The 23,566-nt window shown below is 38.4% G+C and overlaps 4 protein-coding genes across 8 annotated transcripts in view; 3 read left to right on the forward strand and 1 right to left on the reverse strand.

The window, feature by feature from the left end:
- Regnase-1 (Regnase 1) overlaps positions 1-5,250 on the forward strand; it is a 19,839-nt gene extending 14,589 nt beyond the window's left edge. The window contains exons 4-7 of the mRNA XM_071708703.1: positions 595-880; positions 1,083-1,410; positions 1,578-1,866; positions 2,200-5,250. Of these exons, the coding sequence (XP_071564804.1) occupies positions 595-880; positions 1,083-1,410; positions 1,578-1,866; positions 2,200-2,557 (1,261 nt within the window). The 3' untranslated portion in view covers positions 2,558-5,250. The remainder of the gene's footprint in view (positions 1-594; positions 881-1,082; positions 1,411-1,577; positions 1,867-2,199) is intronic.
- Usp16-45 (ubiquitin specific protease 16/45) lies at positions 5,228-14,082 on the reverse strand. 5 transcript variants are annotated; one of them, XM_071708697.1, is made up of 13 exons: positions 13,598-14,082; positions 12,656-12,786; positions 12,389-12,576; positions 12,145-12,307; positions 11,830-11,994; positions 11,093-11,314; positions 10,292-10,554; positions 9,987-10,210; positions 9,327-9,816; positions 8,735-9,032; positions 8,293-8,562; positions 7,719-7,894; positions 5,228-7,385 (listed from the first exon to the last, which is right to left on the reverse strand). In XM_071708697.1, exons 1-13 carry the CDS (start codon positions 13,680-13,682, stop codon positions 7,313-7,315), a joined length of 2,748 nt encoding a protein of 915 aa, XP_071564798.1. In that variant the 5' UTR covers positions 13,683-14,082; the 3' UTR covers positions 5,228-7,312. The 5 variants fall into 5 exon arrangements, with proteins under 5 accessions (XP_071564798.1, XP_071564797.1, XP_071564799.1 ...); XM_071708696.1 differs by having other exon boundaries at positions 12,653-12,786; XM_071708698.1 differs by having other exon boundaries at positions 8,429-8,562; positions 12,653-12,789.
- Positions 14,083-15,278: 1,196 nt separating this feature from the next.
- On the forward strand, positions 15,279-17,027 carry LOC139773917 (splicing regulator SDE2). The gene is made up of 2 exons (XM_071708738.1): positions 15,279-15,558; positions 16,022-17,027. The coding sequence occupies exons 1-2, from the start codon at positions 15,331-15,333 to the stop codon at positions 16,751-16,753; spliced, it is 960 nt and encodes a 319-aa protein (XP_071564839.1). The 5' UTR covers positions 15,279-15,330; the 3' UTR covers positions 16,754-17,027.
- Positions 17,028-21,641: 4,614 nt separating this feature from the next.
- LOC139773921 (uncharacterized) lies at positions 21,642-22,716 on the forward strand. Its single transcript, XM_071708745.1, has one exon. The coding sequence runs from the start codon at positions 21,683-21,685 to the stop codon at positions 22,175-22,177; it is 495 nt and encodes a 164-aa protein (XP_071564846.1). The 5' UTR covers positions 21,642-21,682; the 3' UTR covers positions 22,178-22,716.
- Positions 22,717-23,566: the final 850 nt, after the last annotated feature.

The following is a 23,566-nucleotide window of genomic DNA, read 5'->3' on the forward strand; positions in this document are numbered from 1 at the left end:
GCATAAGTCACATAAATAAAAATACGTGTCAACTGCGAGCCTCGGCGATGAGAAATGAGAATTTAAAACAGAGATCATTGTGAGGAACGTAGCGAAAGATGTCCTCCCTCGTCCCAGCACCTGGACTTGCTTTGCCACCGGCTAATATTATCCGGAGCTGGAATAACCGGCCCCACGTTCTATCTGTCCGTGCACAATCTATCCGCGTGGAGTGGCGTGGACTTAAATCGTCTCAAGGATCTCCCCATTCTCCTCCCCCTCTTCTCTGTTCCTTTTTCTTTTTCGCTCTTCTCGGTATTCCATTTCCAGAAACAAAAATGAGGCGTTCGACGTCGTGTGTCGCGAATTCGGGGATTTGCGAATAAATATAATTCGTTATTCTGATTTTCTGGGTCTGTCCGAATGTAAAATAGACAAGTACATTAATTTAAAAGCATTTGACTGATTTCTTGTAACACTTAGATTTTTATATCACGTCATTTTGTACAATATAATTGTTTATACAATTATAATGTTATTATGTATAATTCATGGTACGTTTATTGACGCGAAATAATATCTTATTTTTTTAACGAAAATGTTAAATGTCTGCAGGTTGGTGGGCGGGAAGCGTATGGTATGCTACGACGATCGGTATATCCTAAAGCTGGCCGCGGAAGTCGATGGCATCGTCGTCAGCAACGACAATTATCGGGACTTGGCACAGGAGAATCCCGAATTCAGGAAGGTTGTTGAAGAGAGAATCCTGATGTACAGTTTTGTAAACGATCGATTCATGCCACCGGACGACCCCCTCGGCAGAAGCGGACCTACCCTGGAGAATTTTCTCAGAATCGTTCCCAAAAGGGTCGATCCTGCTCCTCCGTGCCCTTATGCTAAGGTAATGTCCCCTTTTTCGTTCTTTTATTCATTTCCATTATATTATCTTCAAAAGCTAAAAGAATTTCTCGCTAAAATTAAGGAACTGAAATTCAGATTCCAGATTAAAACACCTGGTGAGGAGGTGCTTGTTGTCAAATTAAATAAATATCGTACTTTTAGAATTGAATCAAGTCTCAAATGGCTGTTTCTTCAATTCCCAGAAATGTACATACGGCAACAAGTGTAAATTCCGGCATCCCGAGAGAGGCCCACATCCGCATAAATCTGTGACAGAGCGATTAGTGGAGCACGCTCAGCGTCATTTACAAGCACGTGGGCCCAGCCTGAGCCTGCCGTTGCCGTCCACGAACGCATCCGTGTCTTCGCAGCATCCGCCGCTCTGTAAGGCCAGGTCAGCTGTACCGTCAAATGTTCAACCTTTGTCGTCCGTCCCGAAGAGCAGATCGGTGGAGAACGTCACATCCGACTTTTCCGCAACCAGTCCCGCCATGTATAGCCAGCAGATGCCTCCTGCACAGAATCCTCAAGGTGATAATTAAGGATAAATACTAACAATATTATTTATAAATTATTTAATTAAAAAAAGACTTTTCTTTTAATACATAAAAGTTCTTTTCTATTTCTTTATTTTTTCTTTATTTTTTTTTATTGTTTGATGGTTCTGATAATCTAATAATCTTATGTTTTTGTCAAAGGTTACCCATCCGCGGTGAACTGGGCCACGCCAAGAGTGAGCAACCCCGAGCCAGAACCGGTGAACATGCACCGCAAATTACAACGGCAGCTGACTCTGAATCCAGCGTGTGATCCGCGACTTTATCAACTCAGACGATATCATCAGCAGCAGCAACAGCAGCAAACTGGCCAGTCACCGCAACAGCAGCAACAGCAATCAGTCATCAACCCACCGCGCTCGAGTATACAACACCGATCGTTGACGAGACTCGCCAGCAATGAGTCGTCGTATCCAGTTACCGCTATGAGGTGAGTCCGATTTATTCAAATATATTTGAATATATTTGAATATATTTGAATATATATTCATTATCTGGGTCGTGTTTCATGAATTGGTATATTATAATTGAGTGTAGATTGCATGTAAGATCTTCCACGATGTCAAAATAAATTATGTGTTTTACTATATAAAATTTTCAGATATGAAATTATTAACTATTTAATGATTCTAATGTTGATCCGTAATTCTTAGAAAATAAAAGCAATTGTGATTTAGTTAAAATTTATTATATCAGGTGTAACAACGTCTTTAATGAATTAAATAGACTCGAATAATCTCTACATTTTCAAATCTTATTTCAGCTGGGACCATCCTGACTGCCTACAGCATCATCACCAGCACGTGATGCGTATCGCTTCCGCTCCGGATTCTTATAGAGCGTGGCCGCCGCGCGGTACCACCCTAGTGCCGCCATCACGGGTGCAGAGGCTAGGCACCTCGGATCCCCAGCTGAATCTGTTACCATCGCCACCGTCCTCGAGTTTACACGTGCCCTGGGGCACGCAGACCCAGGATGTTCGACGTCGCCTGCACTACCATCTCGCCAACATTTTTCCCGAGGAGCAAGTGCAGACCGTCATGGCACTTCATCCCCATGAAACCGATCCCCAGCAGATTTGCGCCGCAATTCTGGCTATGTTCCCCAAGAATCAGAATTGACGCGATTATGAATTTTGCACAGAAGGTGTTCACGAGTTGGAGCATTGGAGCAACTACCTACGTATGAGTTTTCTATTATTTTTGTGAACACCTTGCATATTGCAGAGAAATTGCATTAATGCAGAATGCAAGTCTAACGATTACCTGCATTGAAGATATTAATTGATCGAATCGTTACAGAGAATATTCATATTTTTGAATCGTTATGCCTTTCTCTCTCTCTCTGTCTGTCTGTCTGTCTGTCTGTCTGTCCGTCCGTCCGTCTCTCTGTCTGTCCGTCTCTTTGTCTGTCTGTCTGTCCGTCTGTCTGTCCGTCTCTCTGTCTGTCCGTCTGTCTGTCTGTCTGTCCGTCTCTCTGTCTGTCTGTCTGTCTGTCTGTCCGTCTGTCTGTCTGTCTGTCCGTCTGTCTGTCCGTCTCTCTGTCTGTCCGCCTGTCTGTTTCTCTCTCTCTTTCTCCCTCTCTCTCTGTCTCTTTCTCTCTCACTCTTTTCTGAAGTTCTGTTCTGAAGTTTCAAAGTTTTTATTGCGTTTTCGTCCTACTAGCCAAGATAAGCTAGTACTTCTTGGACGGAGAAAGCGAAAAGGAAAACTAACAACTCAACACAAAAATCTAAGAAATATCCTAATTTTTCAGGTGTCCTCTTAGATCTTCGCACTGTTTGGGAGCGATTAAACGAGAGAGAAACGGGCGCGCATTAGTCTAGGGCATTACAACACGAATTCATTGTTATATTATTCGGGGAGTAAACGGTGAAAGGATCCGTATTTTAATTTGTCGTTTTTAAACGTAATAAACATGCGTCATCGAATTATCGTCTCACATTGAGCCGATCAACTTCTGTCTCCTCGACCGCACTCGCGAAATCGTCTTGTTCTACCACCGATCCCTATTTACTGGATTTCAACTAAATTTTATGTAATTTATTGAGAGTAACGATTTATCGTAGAATTTTAGATATTTATTGTTATAATTTATTATCATGATTATAATTAACGGTAATTATCCGATTTTAAAGAGATTCCTTAACAGATGACTTTGTTGTTTCATTAATTCTGTCACACAAGAAAGAGGGAGAAGACATTGGTCATATGACAGATTGAAAGAGATGTAGATTTTTGACACAAGACGATGCTGCGAAAATCGGTCGTTTATATTAGCGGCTGTGAATTATGGAAAACCCATATATATATACGTACACATAACTATGTGCATACATAGAGCTATGTGTATGTATATATGTATATCGCCCGGCGATATTAATATAGTTCGTATTAATATAGTACATGATATATAGAGAGTCCAATTACAGTCAATAGAATTGAATTTCTTCCGAATTATAAACAAAACTCGGTCTTTCCTTTTACGGTATCGAGAAAAATTTGATTCTCATGATTGCAATTGGGCATTCTATATGTATATAACGCACGAACAGCATTTCGATGACCTGAAACAGGACGAGTATATCGTGCAAATTGTACGAGGATTTAATTAATATTTAACAGACTTTTATTTACGCTGTTTTTCCATCTCACGTTGGAGAATATTGTACAGTATTTTAATCCACGGAACTGTCAATTATATATTGCAGCTGTAAAGCTTACGAAGAAAAAAAAGGACTAATTTTCGAGTGTTGTTTTAACTTGATACAGTCAGGATATGTTAAGAATTTTTATTATTTAATTTTTAGAATCCATTTGAAATCTATCTTTTATTCGAGATATCGCAGAATAAAAAATAGAAAAACTTTGTTAATGGTCCAATGGGCCGAGATTAATCCTTTTATGCCAGATATGTTTATTTTTATAGCAAACATATCGCGGTATTTTTAATAACTGAAGAGAAAACGAATGATTAATTAATTAACTAACACAATTTTAAATACTGTTTTATGAAAGTTATCAAATTATAAAGATTATATGCGTGCGTGTGTCTGTGTGTGTGTATGAAAAAGTCATATGAGAAGTTAATCAAAGAAATAAATTTGGCGAGAATATTTTATATATATATAAACAAGTGGATATCTGCAATTTACAACAGTTCATTAATAGTATAAAAATATTTATACTATTACTAAAGAATTTTTATAGCTTTTCCGAAGATCGCGCGATCTTCTTGTCCTTTCCCCTCTTCTTCGTCTCCCCCATGTTTATTTAACACAAATGCTACAAGATTTTAATATATATATATATATATATATACATACACGTATGTGTGTGACATGTGTATACACATGTATAATGGCAAATCTCCCTTCTTTTCCCCTCGGAATCGCAATACCATGTATTGCTGAAAATCCGCGAATTGCGAAGCAAATGCTATATAGCATGTTGTACCTAACAGAGAAGTGAAATAAAACATTTATTACTCTGCACCATGAAACTAAAAAGGAAGAAAGCGATAATCGTTTTGGTTGTGGAGAAAACGATTATTATTATTAGAGGAAAGTGCCCTATTATGAGACAGGATCCTAATATGAGATATGTTAAGCTAAAAGGCCCTATATAGGCCCTATCTGTTGATCCCACCATGAAAAAATCACGCCATCTCATATTAGGATCCTATCTCATAATAGGGCACTTTCCTCTATTAATTTTTATAATCGATGTTAATCTATTTGCGTATGTGCGTGTCGAATTTGTATCAATGTTATTGTGAATGGATATTGCAAATAAAGGTCTTTTTCTTTTATTTATATTGCCGCCGATAGAGTTTTGTGTACATTGATGGGATGTTAATTTCTAAAAATTGGATGACTTAATATATTAAGGCTCCGAGTCTTGCAGCATGCAATCTGTCCACCTTGTACATATACGACATTCGTCTACCGCGTTTATTTTCATTCAAGACGAATGCTCCGATCGACGAACTGTGAGATCGTGAGATCCTAATATGTTCCTAATAATTGAAACAATTTTTATAAAGTCATTTCCGTAAACGTTGAATCAACCGAATCGGAAATCTAACAGAACAAGGAAGCTAAAGAGACAAATTGCACGATTAACGAATCGCCTGTCCTCGCAAGAATTTTATTATAAATGCAATTGCGAGTACGTCGTGATAAGAACGTGACAGAAACGTCTTGTCCGCATTAAAAAAAAAAAAAACATTGCTAGTATTGCTACGTGCGCACGTTCGACACTTTCTTTTTTTTTTTCGCAATAGCGTATCTTGAATGCGATGAACGCTAACGTCGCAGTTCGTGAATGATAATTATTCAGTTGCTCAATTAAAAAGTACAATAAATGCACGTGTATCGTTATCAGTGACTTTTGCTCTTTTAAGTATGATAAATTCATATACGCATTCAATGAAACTCATATATACGTTCAGCGATAGTTATCAGTGGCGTTATCATTTGCACATGCATGATTCGACGATATCTCGGCGGTTTAACACTCTCAACATAAACAGAAGTTATTAGCGTCCGCGATATCTATGACTATGTTTACACGGCAACTTATAATCCGATTTTATAACTACCGTATACTATCCGATCTAAATTTTTTCTTCTTTTGATTATAACGATCATTTAAATATGAACCTATTTTGATACCCTAAACGTCTAAATATTTGACACAATCTTTGATACATATTGTATATTGTATACATATTGTATACTAAAAATTGTAGTTTAAATATCGAAAGTCTCAAAAAGTTCATATCTAAATGATTATGATCAAAAGAAGGAAAATTTTGGCTCGGATAGTATAAGGTAGTTATTAAATCGGATACAAGCCGCCGTAAACGCAGTCTATATGTGACCGCATTTGTGATCGTTATCACGGGCAACAAGCGTATCTGCAAGGAAGCGGAATTTCGTTTAACTTTGTGATGCTTTGTACTCAAAGGATTAAGTAAAATTCATTATATATTGAACATGATGCTTTAACGTCTGTCGCAACCGAGATACACCATTGAGAAAATTTATTATACCATTCCGCAATTCATAATCAAAATATCAATTCATTCCAATTTACAAATTATTACAGTCGCGCGTCATCACATTTAATCTCCTAATTTAATCTTCATAAAAAGATCATGTCTACATAAACTAATATACGTAAAATGTAATTATATATATATATATATATATATATTTTTTTTTTAATATTCTAAGTTACGAGCATTTCAACTGTAACTCGAAGTTACGAAACAGTAACGTAAACCGGAACTATTTTGTGATAAAAGTATATTTATTATAAATCATTTTTCTTTCATTTATTTGGTCTCATATCCCCATGAAGTGTTTCTATGAATTCAAGATTGAAATCCACATAACCTTGTTAATTATTGTGCTAATGTTATTAATATATTATGCTAATAATAATTTCATTATCACTTTATTTTATGCTATGCAATTCATAAAGAAAAGCGCTACTGAATCGCAAAGTAATTCCGATTTCACCAATGTTACTAGAAAATACAAATACTTCCAGAAATCTGAGGCTCCAAAAGAGTCTGGAAATTCAGATTTTCAATACGTAATCGACAGTTTGTAAAAAGTTTCTTGTTCTCGCGATCTACCCACTAACTGACCATAGGAAACAACTTAGTTTTTGATATTCCTAATAGATTACAGATTTTTTGCAATGTACACATAATCAGTTACATACATCATCCAATAACGCGTGATATGATACTAAAAACTGCAGAAGTAACAAATTCGTTATAAGTCTGTTTTCGTTCTCTCGAGAATCGGAAATGCGAACGCAACTACATCGACTGTCGTTCCCGTTCTGCTTTATTCTATCGAATCAGAGAATCCTCTCGTAGAATAAGAGATACGCTTGACTTTGCAGCACTGTACTTTCATCTACCTCTGATACCCTAAAATAGACACAAAAGACTATTAATAAATGTCGAAGTAATGATAAAATAAACAAGTGTAAAAGTGTAATAATTAAAGTGACGCGTATCACACATGAAACAAATGAGCAAAAAGTGTAATAATTTTTATTATATTCTCTCATGACGAGAAGCAACCCGCGTAACGTTAGCATACTCTTCTTCTTACAAGATTTGTGCTTTAGAAAATTTTATTTAATTCTCTAAACGAAAAAACGACTTACAAATTAATTCTATAATCCCCCGCGACATTAATTTTATTATGTAATATTTTTTGTGTTTTCTGATAAATGTGTTATAATAGCATTCTCTTACCGAGAATCTGATACGTAATACCATCTTCCAGGTGGTGGTTCCACAACGGATGCAGCTTTCGCTGATGCTTCTTCTCCTTCCGAATCTGAACTACTCGATTCGTTATCCGTCTTAGGATCTTTATCCTTGGGAAGAAATTTCCATCGCGGATCATCTGGTGATAACGGCAGTCTCGTCTAACAGGAGTAAAAGATTCGATAAGTAATAATAATTCTTCAAATCTGGCCTGCCATAATCAATCACATTGTATCTCTGTACAATAAAAAATCATCAGAAGCGAAGCAGTTGAAATATCTAGTATCTCTCTACTTCTTTTGACTTTTTTCTTTTTTATAACGACTTACAATGCAATATGATTGTAACGACTTTAAGAAGGTCCTTCGATATTTTCATATAAACAAAAAGATAATAAGAAGTTCTAGCATATTTTTCATTTGAAGCTATTTCCAATATGCACATTCTTGTTTGAATTTTTTTTTTAGAAACAAGTCATTATCTTATTTTTATAGAATGTCGAGTGTCCCAGTTTTAAAGTTCTAAAATTTTAAAATCCGACACGCCGAATACAATCTACCTTGACATAAGCAACGTAGTGACCACCATGAACGGTCCCACTGTGCTCGACGACCCCATAAAGCGCATAAAGTCGAGGTTTTTTGTGATCTGTGCAAACCGGTGCCAAGTTTAGCAATATCGGAAACGACACGTGCTTGAAAACCTTTCGGAAGCTGACTCTCTGCGTTTGGAACCTCTTCAGATGCAGTATCAATACCGGGGGCACATGAGAGATGAGATATTGCTTGGTACTCGAAGTACACACCATTTTCGACGAGCTCTCTTGATTCTGACAAAAAAAGAAAAGCAAAAATACAATAATGTTATTGTTGATTCTTGCGAGGACACGAAAAGGAAAATGTTACCGTAACAACAGTTCTTACATATTTCTTCGAATATGTAAGTTTAATTAAATTTATTTAGGGATCTTGAGGGATTGCTTTCTTTTCTTTTTTACTTACCTTCTTCTCGCGAGCGGTGCACGCCTCGCACACGACTTTGTTGCTTCCCGTCATCAGCTCCAGCGCGGTGAATTGATTCAAGCACGATTCCACGGAACATTCGCCTTCCTTGGTCGTGTACCTGTTGGGCGATTGATGCCCAGCGATTCCCAGTTTAGACATTCCTGTCATCATATCACCGAGCTCATTATACACGTCTTGCTCCTCGGGATCATCTCCGTTGGAAGTTCCGTTGTTGTATTTTCTTCTATCGTACCTCGATAGAGCAGTTGTCATCCATGTCTCAACACCGTCCAATCTGAAAAATGCCACGCTTAATTCAACGTTCAATGGAATCTTAAGGGATTTTTGAAAATACAATGCTCAAAAATTTTTTAATTGCCTATAATTTCTATAATTTTTAATCTAAAACTTTCAAAATGTGTTGACTTTTTCACGCATACACACATTAAAATTCAAGAATTAAAATAGAGAAAACCTAAGGTTTAAGATTAGTAAAAATCGATAATCAATAAGTAAGTTTAAAATGGAAATATTAAGGACGTTCGAAATTTTTATATTTCGAATATTTGAACATCTGAGTGTGTCCGACCTTTCCGCGACTTCTTCTTCGTCGTTGACGGGGCTAGTGGGGCTCTCTTTGGAAGCGACGGAGCTGCTTAGGCTCGCGGTGGGCACCTCGGGACTCGTGACGTCGGAGTTGACGATCATGGAGCTTGTCAACGCCGTGGCCGACGCTTCGTTCTCGGAGCTGACTGCGCCGACGTTCTTATCAGTCTTCTTGGACGGCATCCTGATTTGAGTCAAGTCCGTCATCGACACGTCGGTTGGACTAGGGCTAGTTAACGCGTTAATGTTCACTGGATGTCTAACTTGTGCTGGGTCCAGGCTGCTGTCCAGATTACAACCCTCCAGGTTGACCTCGCTATTGAAATCGTTGTTCGGATGATGAGGAGGGTGATCAGCGGGAGATACAGGACTGGTGACGGCGGACGCTTTCTCCGAGCTGTAACCGGACTCTCCGATCTCCGGATGAGAATTGTCCACCTCGATATTGTCTTCCACGTCGGCGTCGCTCTCCTCTGAAAATAAAAATGTTTTTTTTTTTTTTATAGAAAGCGTTTACAAGAAAATCGATGTTAAAAATGGGAAAATGTCTTCCCTCCAGGATATTTGTATATCGAATTTAAAAAGTCCGAGTTGTTATAAATAGCTTCTCTATATTTATGACAGAAGAGAAAAAGAGTTATACCTGACTTCAGAACATCGTTGTTTTCTTCCACAGGATTATTCAGATCCATTAACATGTTAGAATTGTTATGATTTTCGTGCTTTTTATCTCTAAATAGTTTTCGGGTTTTCCTGGCTGCCTTTTTCTCTTTCTTCAACTGCTTCCAAGATGTATCGGAGGTTTGAGAATCGCGTTGCTGGATGTTCATCATGTCGAAAGCGTCCTCGAATTCGTTGTTCTTCCTTCTACATAAGATGTGATCGTATATTACTCTAAGTTAATAAAATTAATTATCGTAACTTAGGGAAAATAAGTTTTCTCTTTACTTTAAGAGCGGAGGTTGTGGCTTATCCGCCGTGACGGGCAGGCTCAAATCAAGGAATGGCTCGGTGCGTTGCGACGAGTGATGGCAATCCAGACACTCCAGGGTAGATACCAACACACCGCGGAATACCGCCTCTGGTCCTAACAGCCGTGTGCTGGCCTGATTGCCATAGAATTTCACGCGAGATCTCAGGCCCTTCTCCACACAATCTGGCTTGGTCTTCCCGCTCAGGCCGACCTCCTTCAAAATTATGCTCTGGTATCTCTGCAAAGCAACATACAAAAATTCAATTTACTTAGAGAACTCATCACATCATATTAAATATATTAAGAGCTAGCTGATTTGACGTTGCTTCAAGAAGGATAATAGATTTAAACTTTGTATAAAAACCGATTTCCTATATATTTTCTTAAATAAAATAAAGTACAAGTATAAAGTATAATACGATATAAAAGTATAAAGTATCTAGAATACGTGTAAATTTAAATATTAAATGCAAATTGAATAAAAACAATGAAGTTATGGAATTTTAAGTGTAATAAGATCTCCGTTGTAGCACGTAACAATGGCTTGCGTGGAGTAAAACTTTAACATAAGGATTTTCTTTCGTTTCTTTAATATATTCTCTTCTCTATTGTTCATTCAAATACAAGAATGGTTTTTATGAACAAAAAATTTTAGCTGCTTTAAACTACCATCGCCACTCAAATACAAAACATTTTAAAAACTAAAGGCGACTCTGACATCATTAGAAAAAAATATTTAGAGCAAAACATTTAATTAAGAGAGTTTTCTCGCTTACTCGGAGATCTTCATTCCGAACTATTTCCAACAAGTGTCGGAGAAACTCGTGTGAATCATGCTGGCCTCCGTCCACGCATTGCGTAGTCTTTTTCCTAAGTTTGCAGAGAAGATTCAAAGGAGTATAAGTTTGATGACCATTGGTATTTTGCATTTTCGACAGGGTTTCGCAGAGAATTGATGTGAAACTGCCCCATCGTTCCAAGGTCCCCTCGATTGGCGGCTATGTGACAAATAAAGAAAAAAAACAATTTTTTTTTGTGAAAAAACAAATGCAAAAATTTTTAATTTTATTACTCATGGGAATCTCTGATAATATTGACATATCTTCTTATTTTGTCGATTTATTTGATTAGATATGATTAGATTTTGTCGGTTTATCAAACGCAAATTCGATTGACTTATCGATGGATTCGTTTTAGTTGCTGTAGCCAATAACTTAACTATTTGTTTATCTATAAATCATATTGCTTTACTTCCACGGCCGGAAAGTTGCAATATTTATTGTTTGTTTGAAAATTTCCTGTCTCCCAAGGGACGATGCAATGTCACGATTTGCTGATCCCCAGTTAGGGTTAACTTTTGGACCACTTTACTTACTTTGTTAGTTTCTACTATCACATATGTGACCAACAAGGAGCTTTTGCTTAACGGGCAACTATTCTAGCACTAAGCTATCCATTATCCCGCAAAGATCTTGAGATAACAAAAGACAATGTTGACAAAAGCTAAACGTACCAGCTCCACTACTTCCTCGGCATCGACAGGTTTGTGCTTTCCACCTGGTAAAACAAATTTCTCAGGCAAACGTAGGTCGTCCAACACTTTCACCAAGTAAGGTGTCTGCGCTAAACATTGAAGTACGGCATTGAAGAAACAGGTGTTTCCTAGATTTGCTAAACCCTGCAGCACAATTAAAACATTTCTTTATTACAAACATATATTTCTCCCCATATTATATTGCATTATACGTTAAAAAAGAAATTGCAAGACTTCTGAGATTAAGAAAAGCAGTTTGAAATTAAATATAAAAAAAAAACCGACAACACATACCCCGACTTTAGGAAGATTGTTCAACATTTTATGCTTCTCCTTCTCCTGTACATCGACTATCATTTCTTTTTGGCACTGATTCGCTAGCATTTTCGGTTGCTGAGATATTTGCGGTATATTGACACACTTTTTGATAAACTCTACAGTTTCTAGCAGCTTTTTCCTAAAAACAAAATATACGCGAGCATATACATTTATAAATATAAACCTGCTTCATATTAAAACAGTTTATCGTTTAACTCACCTACTGTTCGGATAAACCTCGATTTCGCACCGGTAGCACCAGACGTTCCAATGGTGAGAATCCGTTGCCATGCAATGGCAGTCGCTGTGAGGCTTCCTGTAATGTTCAACGGCATGTTGCTTCTGCTCTTTGCCACAGCCTTGTTCTCCACATTGCAGGCAGATCCACAGAGGCTTTGAAATATTGCACTGTAATGAAATGGCTCAGCGTTAGATTTCAGTATCTAGTATGCCTTTCAATCAAATAATTGTGTTTACAACTTACAACCTCCTCTGTTGTCTCATGGCCCGTCTCTAGTTTTTTGCACAGGGAACATTCGCTCAATATGCCAGTCTTTTTCAGGTTCTTCTTCACTTTGTTCAAGTTGATGGCCTTTGCTATATGCGGACATCTTCCACCTGCTAACAGTCAATTAATATTGTTTACACATTGAAATATAGCTGAAAGTTTGTTTTAAGTGTTTCTTTAAAGATTTTATCAGACATTCTGTGTTTTGAATGTATTAAACTGCAAAATTCTTTTTTAAATGATTGGATGCTGGGATCTCAGTTCCCTGAACCTTGAAATTTCTAGATTGCAATGTTTTTGTATCGCTGAATTTCTAAGCCACTCGATTTTGCTCCTCAATTTTGCTCTGTTCTGAGCAAACTGAAGCGAATAAAAGGCAAACAAAGGAAATCCAAAAATAAGAAAAAGACAAGACTTTTATAAACACTTTACGTTTTGAATATATTAAATTGCAAAAATTATTTTTAAATTATTGAGAACTGGGACCTCCCTGGACTTTGAAATTTCTAGATTGTAATGTTTTGTGTCTAAGGCCGGTATTCATAGTCGGATCTTATATTTAAGAGACCGTCTTAAGTATGATCTTAAGATATTATGAACCAATCACAGAGCCGTATTAGCATCTTAAGACATTACTTAAGACAGTCTTGAAATAAGATCCGACTATGAATACGGGCCTATGTTTCTAAGCTGCTCGATTAGCTACTCCGCTTTGAAAACTCAAAAGATACATCTCTAGGGATCACCAGGGATCTGAGAAACCGAGCGAACAAAGGAAACCCAAAAATAAGGAAGGGATGAGAAAAATAAAAATTGACAATTTTCGATTCCGCTTTTCCCCTGAGCCGGAGGAGCTCGGCGATCCCGTGGAAATCGGGAACTTTGAGTGGGGTGGGGGGGGGGGGGGCACGAGTTCCTAACCTACGCTCGCCTCCTCGCAGGACTCGGTGGAGGCCTCGCTGACGTCGGGATTCGCGTCCGGCTGCCTGTTCCGCTTCTTGCTCATCTCGCCGCGCTACCCGCCGTGGACGTTGTCGTCGTCGCGTGCGCGCGCGCGTTCGTGTCCCGCCGCGCCAGATATCCCCCTCGTTCGTCAGCTAAATCCTGACGTTTGCGTGCGTAAAAAAAACATGTGGAAACTCAGCCCGTCGGCGCGCGCGCGCTCGCGCGTGCACAAAGCGCGTACAATACAGTACACCACTATCACCGCTACCCGGGCGCTACCACGCGTACATACGGCCGTACGGTATCTCGGTATCGCGGTATTTATATATGGCACACGGCTGTGCGCGTATCATTAAACCCAGGCGTCATCAAAGGTCAGCGGAAGACCGATGCGCACGATGCGATTTCTCGCGCACGAGATTTCTAGTGAATTCACTAATTAGGCTGCGTTCGGGAAGCGCGCTATTAGCGCTATTTGCTTATTCTATCCTTGTTCTACACTTGATGAGCGATAAAAGATAGAATGATGCAATAGCGCTAATAGCGCGCTCCCCGAACGCAGCTTAGAAACGCGCCATTACGGCATTTCCGGTAATTTTCTTAAAATCTTAAATTGCTTGAAATCTCAAAATTCTTTTGAAACGATAAATATTAAATACAATATATTTATGCGAATATCTGAAATTCGAAATGCCTGGAACGCGACTTCAAGGGGGAAGGCATTTTGTTGTTAGATTCCATTATTATATTTTTACTGGCGTTTTTTGCCAACAAAACTTGTAACAGACACTTTGCCAAGATCTATTCCCGACAGATTTTTTTTTTAAATTTAGCATAGAAAAAAAGAACGCCGCGGCACGCGTAGGATTTGAATTATGAAACCGGAAGTTTCTAGAAAGCCATTGGCCGCGTTCAGCAGACACAACTGTTGAGTTCGTCTTATCAACACACTGCGTTGATTGGTTGGTTCTAAGAGCCAATCACGTTCGACTGCTACTCAGCGGCTTGGTCTGCTGAACGCGCCCATTTATTAAAATATTCTTCTCTCTTTCTTACGTCATTTAAGCCCCTTGCACAATGCCAGGCAACAGGCATAGGAACAGGGAATAGAAATCAGAAATCATGTATAAATGCAGAATAAACAGTGACACAGGCAATAGACACAGAGTTTCCGTCACGTTCGAAATTCTGTGCCTATTGCCTGTTGCCAACCAATCATAGCATTCGAATTTTTTAGGTTGTAATTAACGATTTTTTGGTTATTTCCTGTTCCTATTGCCTGTTGCCTGGCATTGTGCAAGGGGCTTTAAGGTGCCATTTCACGTTGACGCTCGACGCTCATTTTCAGCGAGCAAAAACCTTCAAATATAATATATTTTATTTATATACATATATAAATTTACTTATATAATATAAATAAGTAAAAAATATTATTTCTAGGGTCACGTGGTTTCGCTTTGACGCTAGCGTCAAGAAATAAAGCTGAATTTATTCAACATCCAGCGTTGACGCTGAATCGTCATTGATCGTCTCAGTACAATCAAAAATAGGCTTCGAAGTACGTAAAATATTAATTATTTTCAAGTAATATCTTCAAGTAATAATATTTTACGAATATATATATAAATAAAAAATATTATTTCTAAAGATTTTTGCTCACTGAAGATGAGCGTCGAGCCGATCGAGCGTCAACGTGAAAAGGCACCTTTATGGTCATTTTTCTTCGTCCTTCGTTGCTTTCCGCTTCCGCAATCTTGTCTCAAGCTTGTCGTTCGCGTCAGTTCGCGACTTCGCGCTCGTCTACCTTTCGCAGTTTAAAAGCAGATTTTATACAAATAAAAATGTTGAACATGGAGATCGTGGGAGTTTCCGTGAAATGCAGCTTCGACACGCCGATTTCTGTTCCAGAATTAAAACAAGCAGTCGAGGAAGCAACGGTAAGTTGACCAATATTGAAACCTAACCTTAAATCTTTGATCACTTTCTAAACTTCTTAAATTCTTCACTTTTATCTTTAAAATTTTTTTAATTAGAAGTGTAATATATTTCTATAATTTCTTATCTCCAATATCACTCTGATTTTCATACATAATAGCGTCTAGCATTCAGCTTATTCATAAAACAATGACATATCAAAATTAAAATGTGCGACAGCTGCATTGCATAAATATTTTTGTGAAACTGTTGTTATGACAAATTTTCTAATCTTTAGATGTGTCTTTAGCACTTAGTTGCTGTTGGAGTAACAACGCTTTTCCAAGCCTTTGTTTTTATACAAAAAGACATCAGATGAACTTTAACTCTTCAAAGTGTACTTTTATCAAAATCTAAGATAAAGGATCAACATTTATTGATTGTAGTATTAACAAAGAAGTATCATAGATTAATTCTTGTTTTCAGGGTCTTTCACGTGATCAATATTATGTCCTGTACAATGGTCGACTCCTGCAGGAAACTGATACCTGCTCGAACGGCCATGCAACCGTGGTCCCAAGACTGTTGGGTGGCAAAGGTGGTTTTGGATCTATGTTACGCGCGATAGGCGCGCAGATTGAGAAGACCACGAATCGCGAAGCTTGCAGAGATCTCAGCGGTCGCAGATTGCGCGACATAAATGAGGAGAAGAGGCTGAAAGCCTGGATCGAGAAGCAGGCCAAGAGGGAGAAGGAGGAGGTGGAGCGCAGGAAGAGGAAATTGGAAAAGCTGTGCGCCGAACCGAGGCACGAGTTCAAAGATCAGCGTTATGACAAAGAGCGCGCAGAGCTGACCGAGAAAGTTGAAGATGCCGTGGAGGAAGGATTTAAAGCCGCTGGCACGTCGGGTATTAAGAGAAAACGGGAAGAGACCAATAAACCTAATAAACGCAAGACCATGTTAGATTTAGAGATCGACTCCGACGAATTTGATGATTCTGACGACGAGGATGGGGCACTACCTGTAGAGAGAACCAAGGCGGAAGAACAAGCATCGGACGAGAGCGGACATTCTAGTGATGATACCGAAAATGTCGATGAGTGCATCAAGAAAACAGAAAGCGAGCATTCTGAATCATCGATCGATAATCAGATAATTGACAAGGTATCGAGTAATGACTCAGTAAACACAAAATGTATCATTGAGTCCCGAACGTAAATGTACAAAAAGTAAATGATTATTTTTATACTTATATATGATGCTATTAAGTTAGATGATTGCTTCATATCATATCGATTTATATAATAGCCTTAGTGTCGGGGAATAATGTAGTAAATTTAATTTCTAATTTACATATTATGTCATTTATTAATGAGTAATTAGGAGTAGAGTGAAAAATTCAACGATGTGAAATAATTGTTTTAAGCAAATTTCGTGTAATACACTGTTTTAGCATTATAAGGTATTGCAATAAATTATATATTGTTTCAAATGATGGTTGGATTTCTTCGAGGAGTTCTCTGATTTTATCGAACAACGGTTCTCGATAAATTCCATGCGTTCAATTCCCCGGTGAGTTTTAATCCGATTGCAAATAAAATCGCCGATGCGACGATCGATCTTAAGAAATCATCCGTGGACAAGTACTCATTTGTCCAACGATAAAACTCCGTGATGTACTTCGCACTAATAAGGACAAAATTGCTGTTTCTTTCCCCATGTCTTTGTTGAATCTTTAACTGTGCTTCAATTATAAAGTTTATTGAGAATTTACAAATTAATGAATATAATTTTTAACTCGTAATCACCTAGGGTGATTTTTACACTCCAGCAGCGAGAAAAAAGCTCGATTACAGTAGTTTTTTTCTTACTAATCTACATATTTCTACTAATAAATATTAAGTAAATCTATATACATAATGATCTCAAATACTAATAAATTGTAGAACAATCAATAATATATGTACAATATATAGTTAATATTGTAATAGTGACTTTTAATTGGGGTGTAAAATGTACCTCAGGTGATTGCGCGCGTATATGCAAAAAAAATATTAGGTGATATTCTCATGTTAAATATAAAAGTATCAGGATAATTGTAGATATGAAATATAACACACCGATATAATATACAATATTTAAAAGAAGTATGCTTACATCTTGCGAGAGCTCGTGGGCAAATACGACGACGACGTTTGCAACAAGTCTTGCAAAATTTAGACTGGAAAAGTCAGCGAGATCGTGATTTTACATCAATTTGTTCATAAGTTTTGTATCTTATATGTTTCTGAAGTGCAATATTTACCCTGCCGGCGGTGTCGTTACATGCCGTATAAATATTAATTTTGTTTAAATTATAGGACGGGGACAATGTAGGAATTTCATTTGCAGAAACCATTTTACAGATCTTGAACAGTCGTTTTTTTGACATTCCGATTTGTTAGGCAGGATCTTAACCTTGTTAAAATTTTATAAGAAATCCGCGCAGATGTTCATTTTATTTATCTCTATATTAATTTAATATTGTTAAACTTGCGCGCGCACGCATGTGTGTTAGTTATATTATTTTATTTCAAATCGTGATTTTTGAGATATTTGTATTCACGTAAATTTATCTCTCTTTGCAAGACTTTTCTTGTGAAACCGTGCTGAATCTTAAATCTTTCCCACAGCCTTTGCATCGTACAAAAGAACTAATTAATTGTTACAAAAACTGTTATAAAATTACGACATTTAAGTACTTTTGTAGCGATGGCATAAGAACTTTTTGAACAGTACACGGAGAATTTTCTCTTAAAATTTACCCTGAAATCATGGTAGTTGTGGGACAACATGTACCACCAAGAATTTTATGCGAGCTATTCTGATTAATATCCACCATAATAAAAAATATTAATATCTATTACATTAAAATATAAAATATGTTTGATTAATTTTATTAAAATATATCTAGGAAATTTCAATAATTTTTCAAAATTTCCCAATCTGCTTGATAATTTTTACCACGTTGTTTGTAAAATGTCTTTTGTATAAAAATATTGGACAAAAATTCCTTGGTTGCCAAGTTGTCCCAAGTTTGTAGTGAATTTAAGGGTAAAATATAAGAAAAAATTCTCTCCGTGTAGATACACAATCTGCTTAAAAAAACTCTTTTGAGACATCCTATATTTCTAAAGAAACGACTCCCTGCAGTAACAATAGGCGTCCGCAGCTATTCATTGGCGTGTCCGTTACGTGCAAAACCAGTTTTTTTTTTTGCGCCGCTTTGACCCTTCAGCTACGACTTGGCGAATTTTGCGAATTAATGAGATCAACGGTATTCTACTCCTAAACAATTATACTACAATAATTTGCAAATATCGATTTTTTTTCACCGCTACATATCTCCTTTTTCCCCTTAATATTAAGCTATTAGTCATATTTTGTCAATAGAATACCAGCCGAAATATAACAGAATCTGCTAATAGAATATAATGACAGATTGACTGCAGAAACTGAGCAAAATCTACTGTTTTATAATCATTTAAATGATGTATATTCCATTTTTTTCAAATGTTTTTTTTAAATACTCATGAAATGACGAATTCTGCTCGGTTTTTTACCGATAATCTGCTGTCAGTTTATATCAACAGATTCTGCAAAACACGAGTTTAATGCAGACAAACACGATATCGGATCTGTTGCTGATATCTGAGCAAACTCGCTATCAATCTGTCGTCATATTGCGGGCAGTTTGTTTACCGGGTACGTACGTCGACAGTCTGAGATCGCATAAAATTTTTCTTGCTATATCATAGACACTCCTTATATTCTAATTATTATTTCGAGCCGTTCGTAAGAATTACAGAAGGAGGGAGGGGATGCTCGAATGGAAATGACAATTTCATGAGCAATCAAGATCCTTCCAGCGACTCATCCCAGGCAAGGTGCGTCATCACATTACTTTCGAAAAAGCAATACGTCTTTATCCATTTATAAATGGTCTTTGAACTTTACGCATACTCTGTTACGTGCCGCACCTGCTATCGTAAAATTTCAAGTTTTTTAAAATACTAATATTCTCGAAACTTTTCCGAGATGATTCTTTAACAAATAATGTCTTATACAGTATCATATCCTTAAATATAATGCTAGACTTTTTATTACGCGATCCATGTTGCAATCTTAAAGACAGGAATTAGTTTCTTCCTAAAATCGTCCGATAGGATTTACTATTGTCGGTAAAAAATTCTTTATATAATATTATTAAAGGTATAAATATAATATAAATAATATAATTATATATAAATATATCCGTATATGTCTTTTTTTCCCTTTGTATTTCTGTCTGTATAAAATGACTATTTCAACGAAAAACTGCTTTATTAAGCGAAGATCTGTCTTGAGTTCAGACTTGGTTCTCCGTTTTCGTCAGTTTATTAGCGAACGGACCTTCGACTCAGCGAATTATTATACTGCGATCTCGCCTGTATCGTCGCCTAAATAAAGCCTAGTCGAGAAGACGGTGTTCTATCCTTCCTAATACTTCGAAATATTATGGTGCGTCTCGTAACAGCATGTACGCACGTGCTTACGCATATGTACATACACACACACACACACACACACACACACACACACACACACACACACACACACACACACACACACAGACACAATTACTATACGCACACGTATGTTGAGACGTAGGATGTCCAAAGAGAAAGAATTGGATCGAAAGTACTGGAAATTCTGGCATTTTAGGCCTGCAAAAATTCAAATCCCGTGACCCTGAGTCGGTGAAAGGGCTTCTTTTTCTTCTACACCAGAAAAGCTATTTTTCTCTCTATAGAGAATAAAAGCGTATACCCTTGTCCTTGTTTTCGTCAGACAATGGCAAAGCAGCTATAGCCTGCTCGCCGAGGGAACGCAAATTTCTACCTGCCTGCTTTGTCGCAGCAGCTACTCACAATTAGCTGCGTAACATGTTTTCGTCTTCGCTTTCAAGCTATTGAGATTTATTATAAACTATGTTACATGTATTTTACATTTATTTATTTTTTAAATAAGTGCCAACAAATATTGCTGGTCAATTTATGGTGTAAATTTAATAATATTAAATGTATTATCCGAAGATACATATATGTTGTTAGTGATCAAGAAGATATATATTAATTACTTTTAACGATGATAATTATATGTCAGAGTTAATTAATATAAAATTATTTCACATTAATATATCTTACGCCGTACAGTCTCTCACATAGTTATATGCTCAATATAAAATACGTATTTTCGTGAGACGCTTTACATTCTTTTATTTTTCCTTGGAAATATATTGCTCGCCCATGAACGAATTTCGCGGAACTCTGACATTTAGTTTCTTTTTGTAACCGAATTATTTCATCGTTCATCTCTCCTGTGCTTTTCTGCCCAACGTCCCCTGACCTATTTCATTTTAAACGCAGAAAATATATGATATAAGCTGCAAAGAAACAGATTTTGCATGCAAACGACAACAGAAAATCGTTTTCTGCTTCATTTTCTTTTCCCTTTTATATACCGTGTCAAATCTATAAATTTTTACGAACGACTGTACGTCTCCAAAAATATGGCAACGTCGAGAATGTCGAGGTTTCAACCGTAACGGTACGCGGCAGCTGCGACGTAGAGGGACCGCGCCGCGCCCTGCGACTCATTTCCTACGCCGCAGTTCCGTTTTCTCGGCCGCATCGATTTTTTCCTCACAGGCAATAATTCGCGCTCAATTCCGTCCCAAACGACCCTGTCTATCGCAAATTAATGAACTGTATCGCCAAAACGTGAAAAATTCGCGGCGTCGAGCGTATATTTCGTCCGCAAACCGGGAACTATTTCGCGCGCCAGCGCGGAGGGTTACACCTAAGCGACGGCCGGTCGGGTATATAAAGCCCCACCAGGAGGGGCGTGCGGCCATTGCCGAAGTCATCTCCGAACGGTGCGGCTGGGTCTCGCTCGTGTGCGTCTCCCTCCCACAGGGCAACGCAACGCAACGCAACGTAACGCAAGCGGCGACGGGGACGGGACGGATGCCCGTGTTCGCTGGGGCGAGAGCGATCGACTAGGCGCGAGTTAGATACAGGTTGGTTGTAACTCGATAATTAGTCCAAAATACCTTAGTTGTTACGGATGGGGCGGATAGTTCCTACTTACTACGGGAGTGTGACGCAACTGTCGGCGGCGTCGGTCGCGCGGGACATTCGCGACCGGCCGCGGGAGATCGAGATGGGGAAGCCGAGCCACACGGAGCAGCTCGCGAGCTGGATCACCACTGTGCGGCAGAAGAAGCTCATGTGCCATCGGAGCCCGAAGCGCGACTTCCGCGTCGAGGCCGTGCTGACGCACGCCCTGCACAAGGCGGAGTACGAGCTGCGGGCGAAGCAATTGTCGAGGATAGCCCGCTGGCGACGCCTGAGGAAGCATCTGCTCAAGGGCGTGGAGTACGGCAGCTGCGGCAGGTACAACGCGGCCGAGCGGGAGTACGAGATGAACGGCCAGTGTTCCAACCTGAGGGACACGAATTTCTGGCGGCAGAACCTGCCCGACGACCTGTACGAGGATCTCAGCAGCATGGTGCACTTCCTGCAGCAGCTTAGCGAAGTCAAGTCGTCCGTGCATCGGTGACGAGAAGCTTGTGGAGAGTATTCGGCCTTGTGTTTCCCCCATGGATGGTCGTTGAAGCGTTATATCCGTGGGAATCTGCTTAGCAAAGGGCTCCCTGCCCACGGCGTCAGGCTTGTCCGAGCTTGTCTGAACTACTGGGGGGTGGCCGCGCCAGCAAAAATTTCCGTCGCATTAACTCCCAATAGTGCGTTTAATCCGACTGCGGCGCACTGTATAATGAACATGTACCGATAAGACGATCCATGGATGGTGCCACGTGTCTCTTCTGCTTGTTTCCCCCCCTCCTTCTGTCTTGCTCAGGCAGAATAGGAAATGGTCGGCTCGCGAGCCGAGATCTGGGTCAATGTATTCTGGGTGGAGTCCAATATGGAGGCGAACCTCGGCGTATCCTAGAAGATTTGGCCAATTAGTCCTGCAGCATTGCGGCAATCTTTGCAGTTTCATGGTTACCCTGGTATATATCTGGGTATTTTTTACTTGCAGTCTCACCGTTTGAGATGGCGGATGCGGGTGGAAAGAAAGGGATAGGGAGAAAGAGAGAGAGAGAAAGAGAGAAAAAGTTGCTGTAATCAGGTGCAGGCGATACCTTGGGGATTTCGTACACGCACACACACACATCGGCCCTCCTGCCTGATCGTCGATTTGGTTTGTAAACTGTATCGAAACCAAAGTACTTTCACTATCTAGAGTTTGTCTTATATATTTAACGTGTGTATATACTTAACGTAAAATACTCGCGGAAAGGAGGAGAAGTTTTCACGTTGAAATACTTTTTATTTAGAAGTACTTTCAAGTTCCTTAAATCTGTAAAATCATATAGATGTATTATAAGACTGCCTTGCATTGTGATAATAATTCTATCAGTGTGTAGCATTTAACTTCTCTTGATCCTAAACAGTATAATGAATAATTAATGAATTTTCAGAAAAGATTAAGATATTTTTTTATTTATCAAATCGTTAATCGATTACAAAATTTTACGTATTAATCACAACTTACCAGGCCAGCTCTCGATATTGATGGATTTTTCTCTCGCAGTATTTCTAAGATGGTTTTATGCTGTTTAGGATCAAGGTAACGAAGACAAAGGATCTCAATTATTGTAAGCCAAAAGCCATTGTGATACTTTTAATTTTTATTAAATACATTTGTAAGTACAAAACCTTGTGATACAGATTACGTAAGAAGATGAGGCGAGAAGTATTGAGAGGAGTGTAAAATAAATAAATACATTTTGCAAGTAACAATGTAGAACTACTCTTTTTTTAAACTTTTCTATTCACCAACTTATTAATGCCGTCAATCGTTTTCAGTCTGGCACATAAGCATCCATAGAAAATACATCTTATCGCGTGAACGAAGGGCTACGGCTGCCAATGGGTGGACGAC

The sequence above is a fragment of the Temnothorax nylanderi genome, unplaced genomic scaffold, assembly GCF_030848795.1.
Source record: "Temnothorax nylanderi isolate EJ_2023f unplaced genomic scaffold, tnyl_v1.0 TNYL_tig0071_pilon, whole genome shotgun sequence".
NCBI classification, from domain to species: Eukaryota; Metazoa; Arthropoda; class Insecta; order Hymenoptera; family Formicidae; genus Temnothorax; species Temnothorax nylanderi.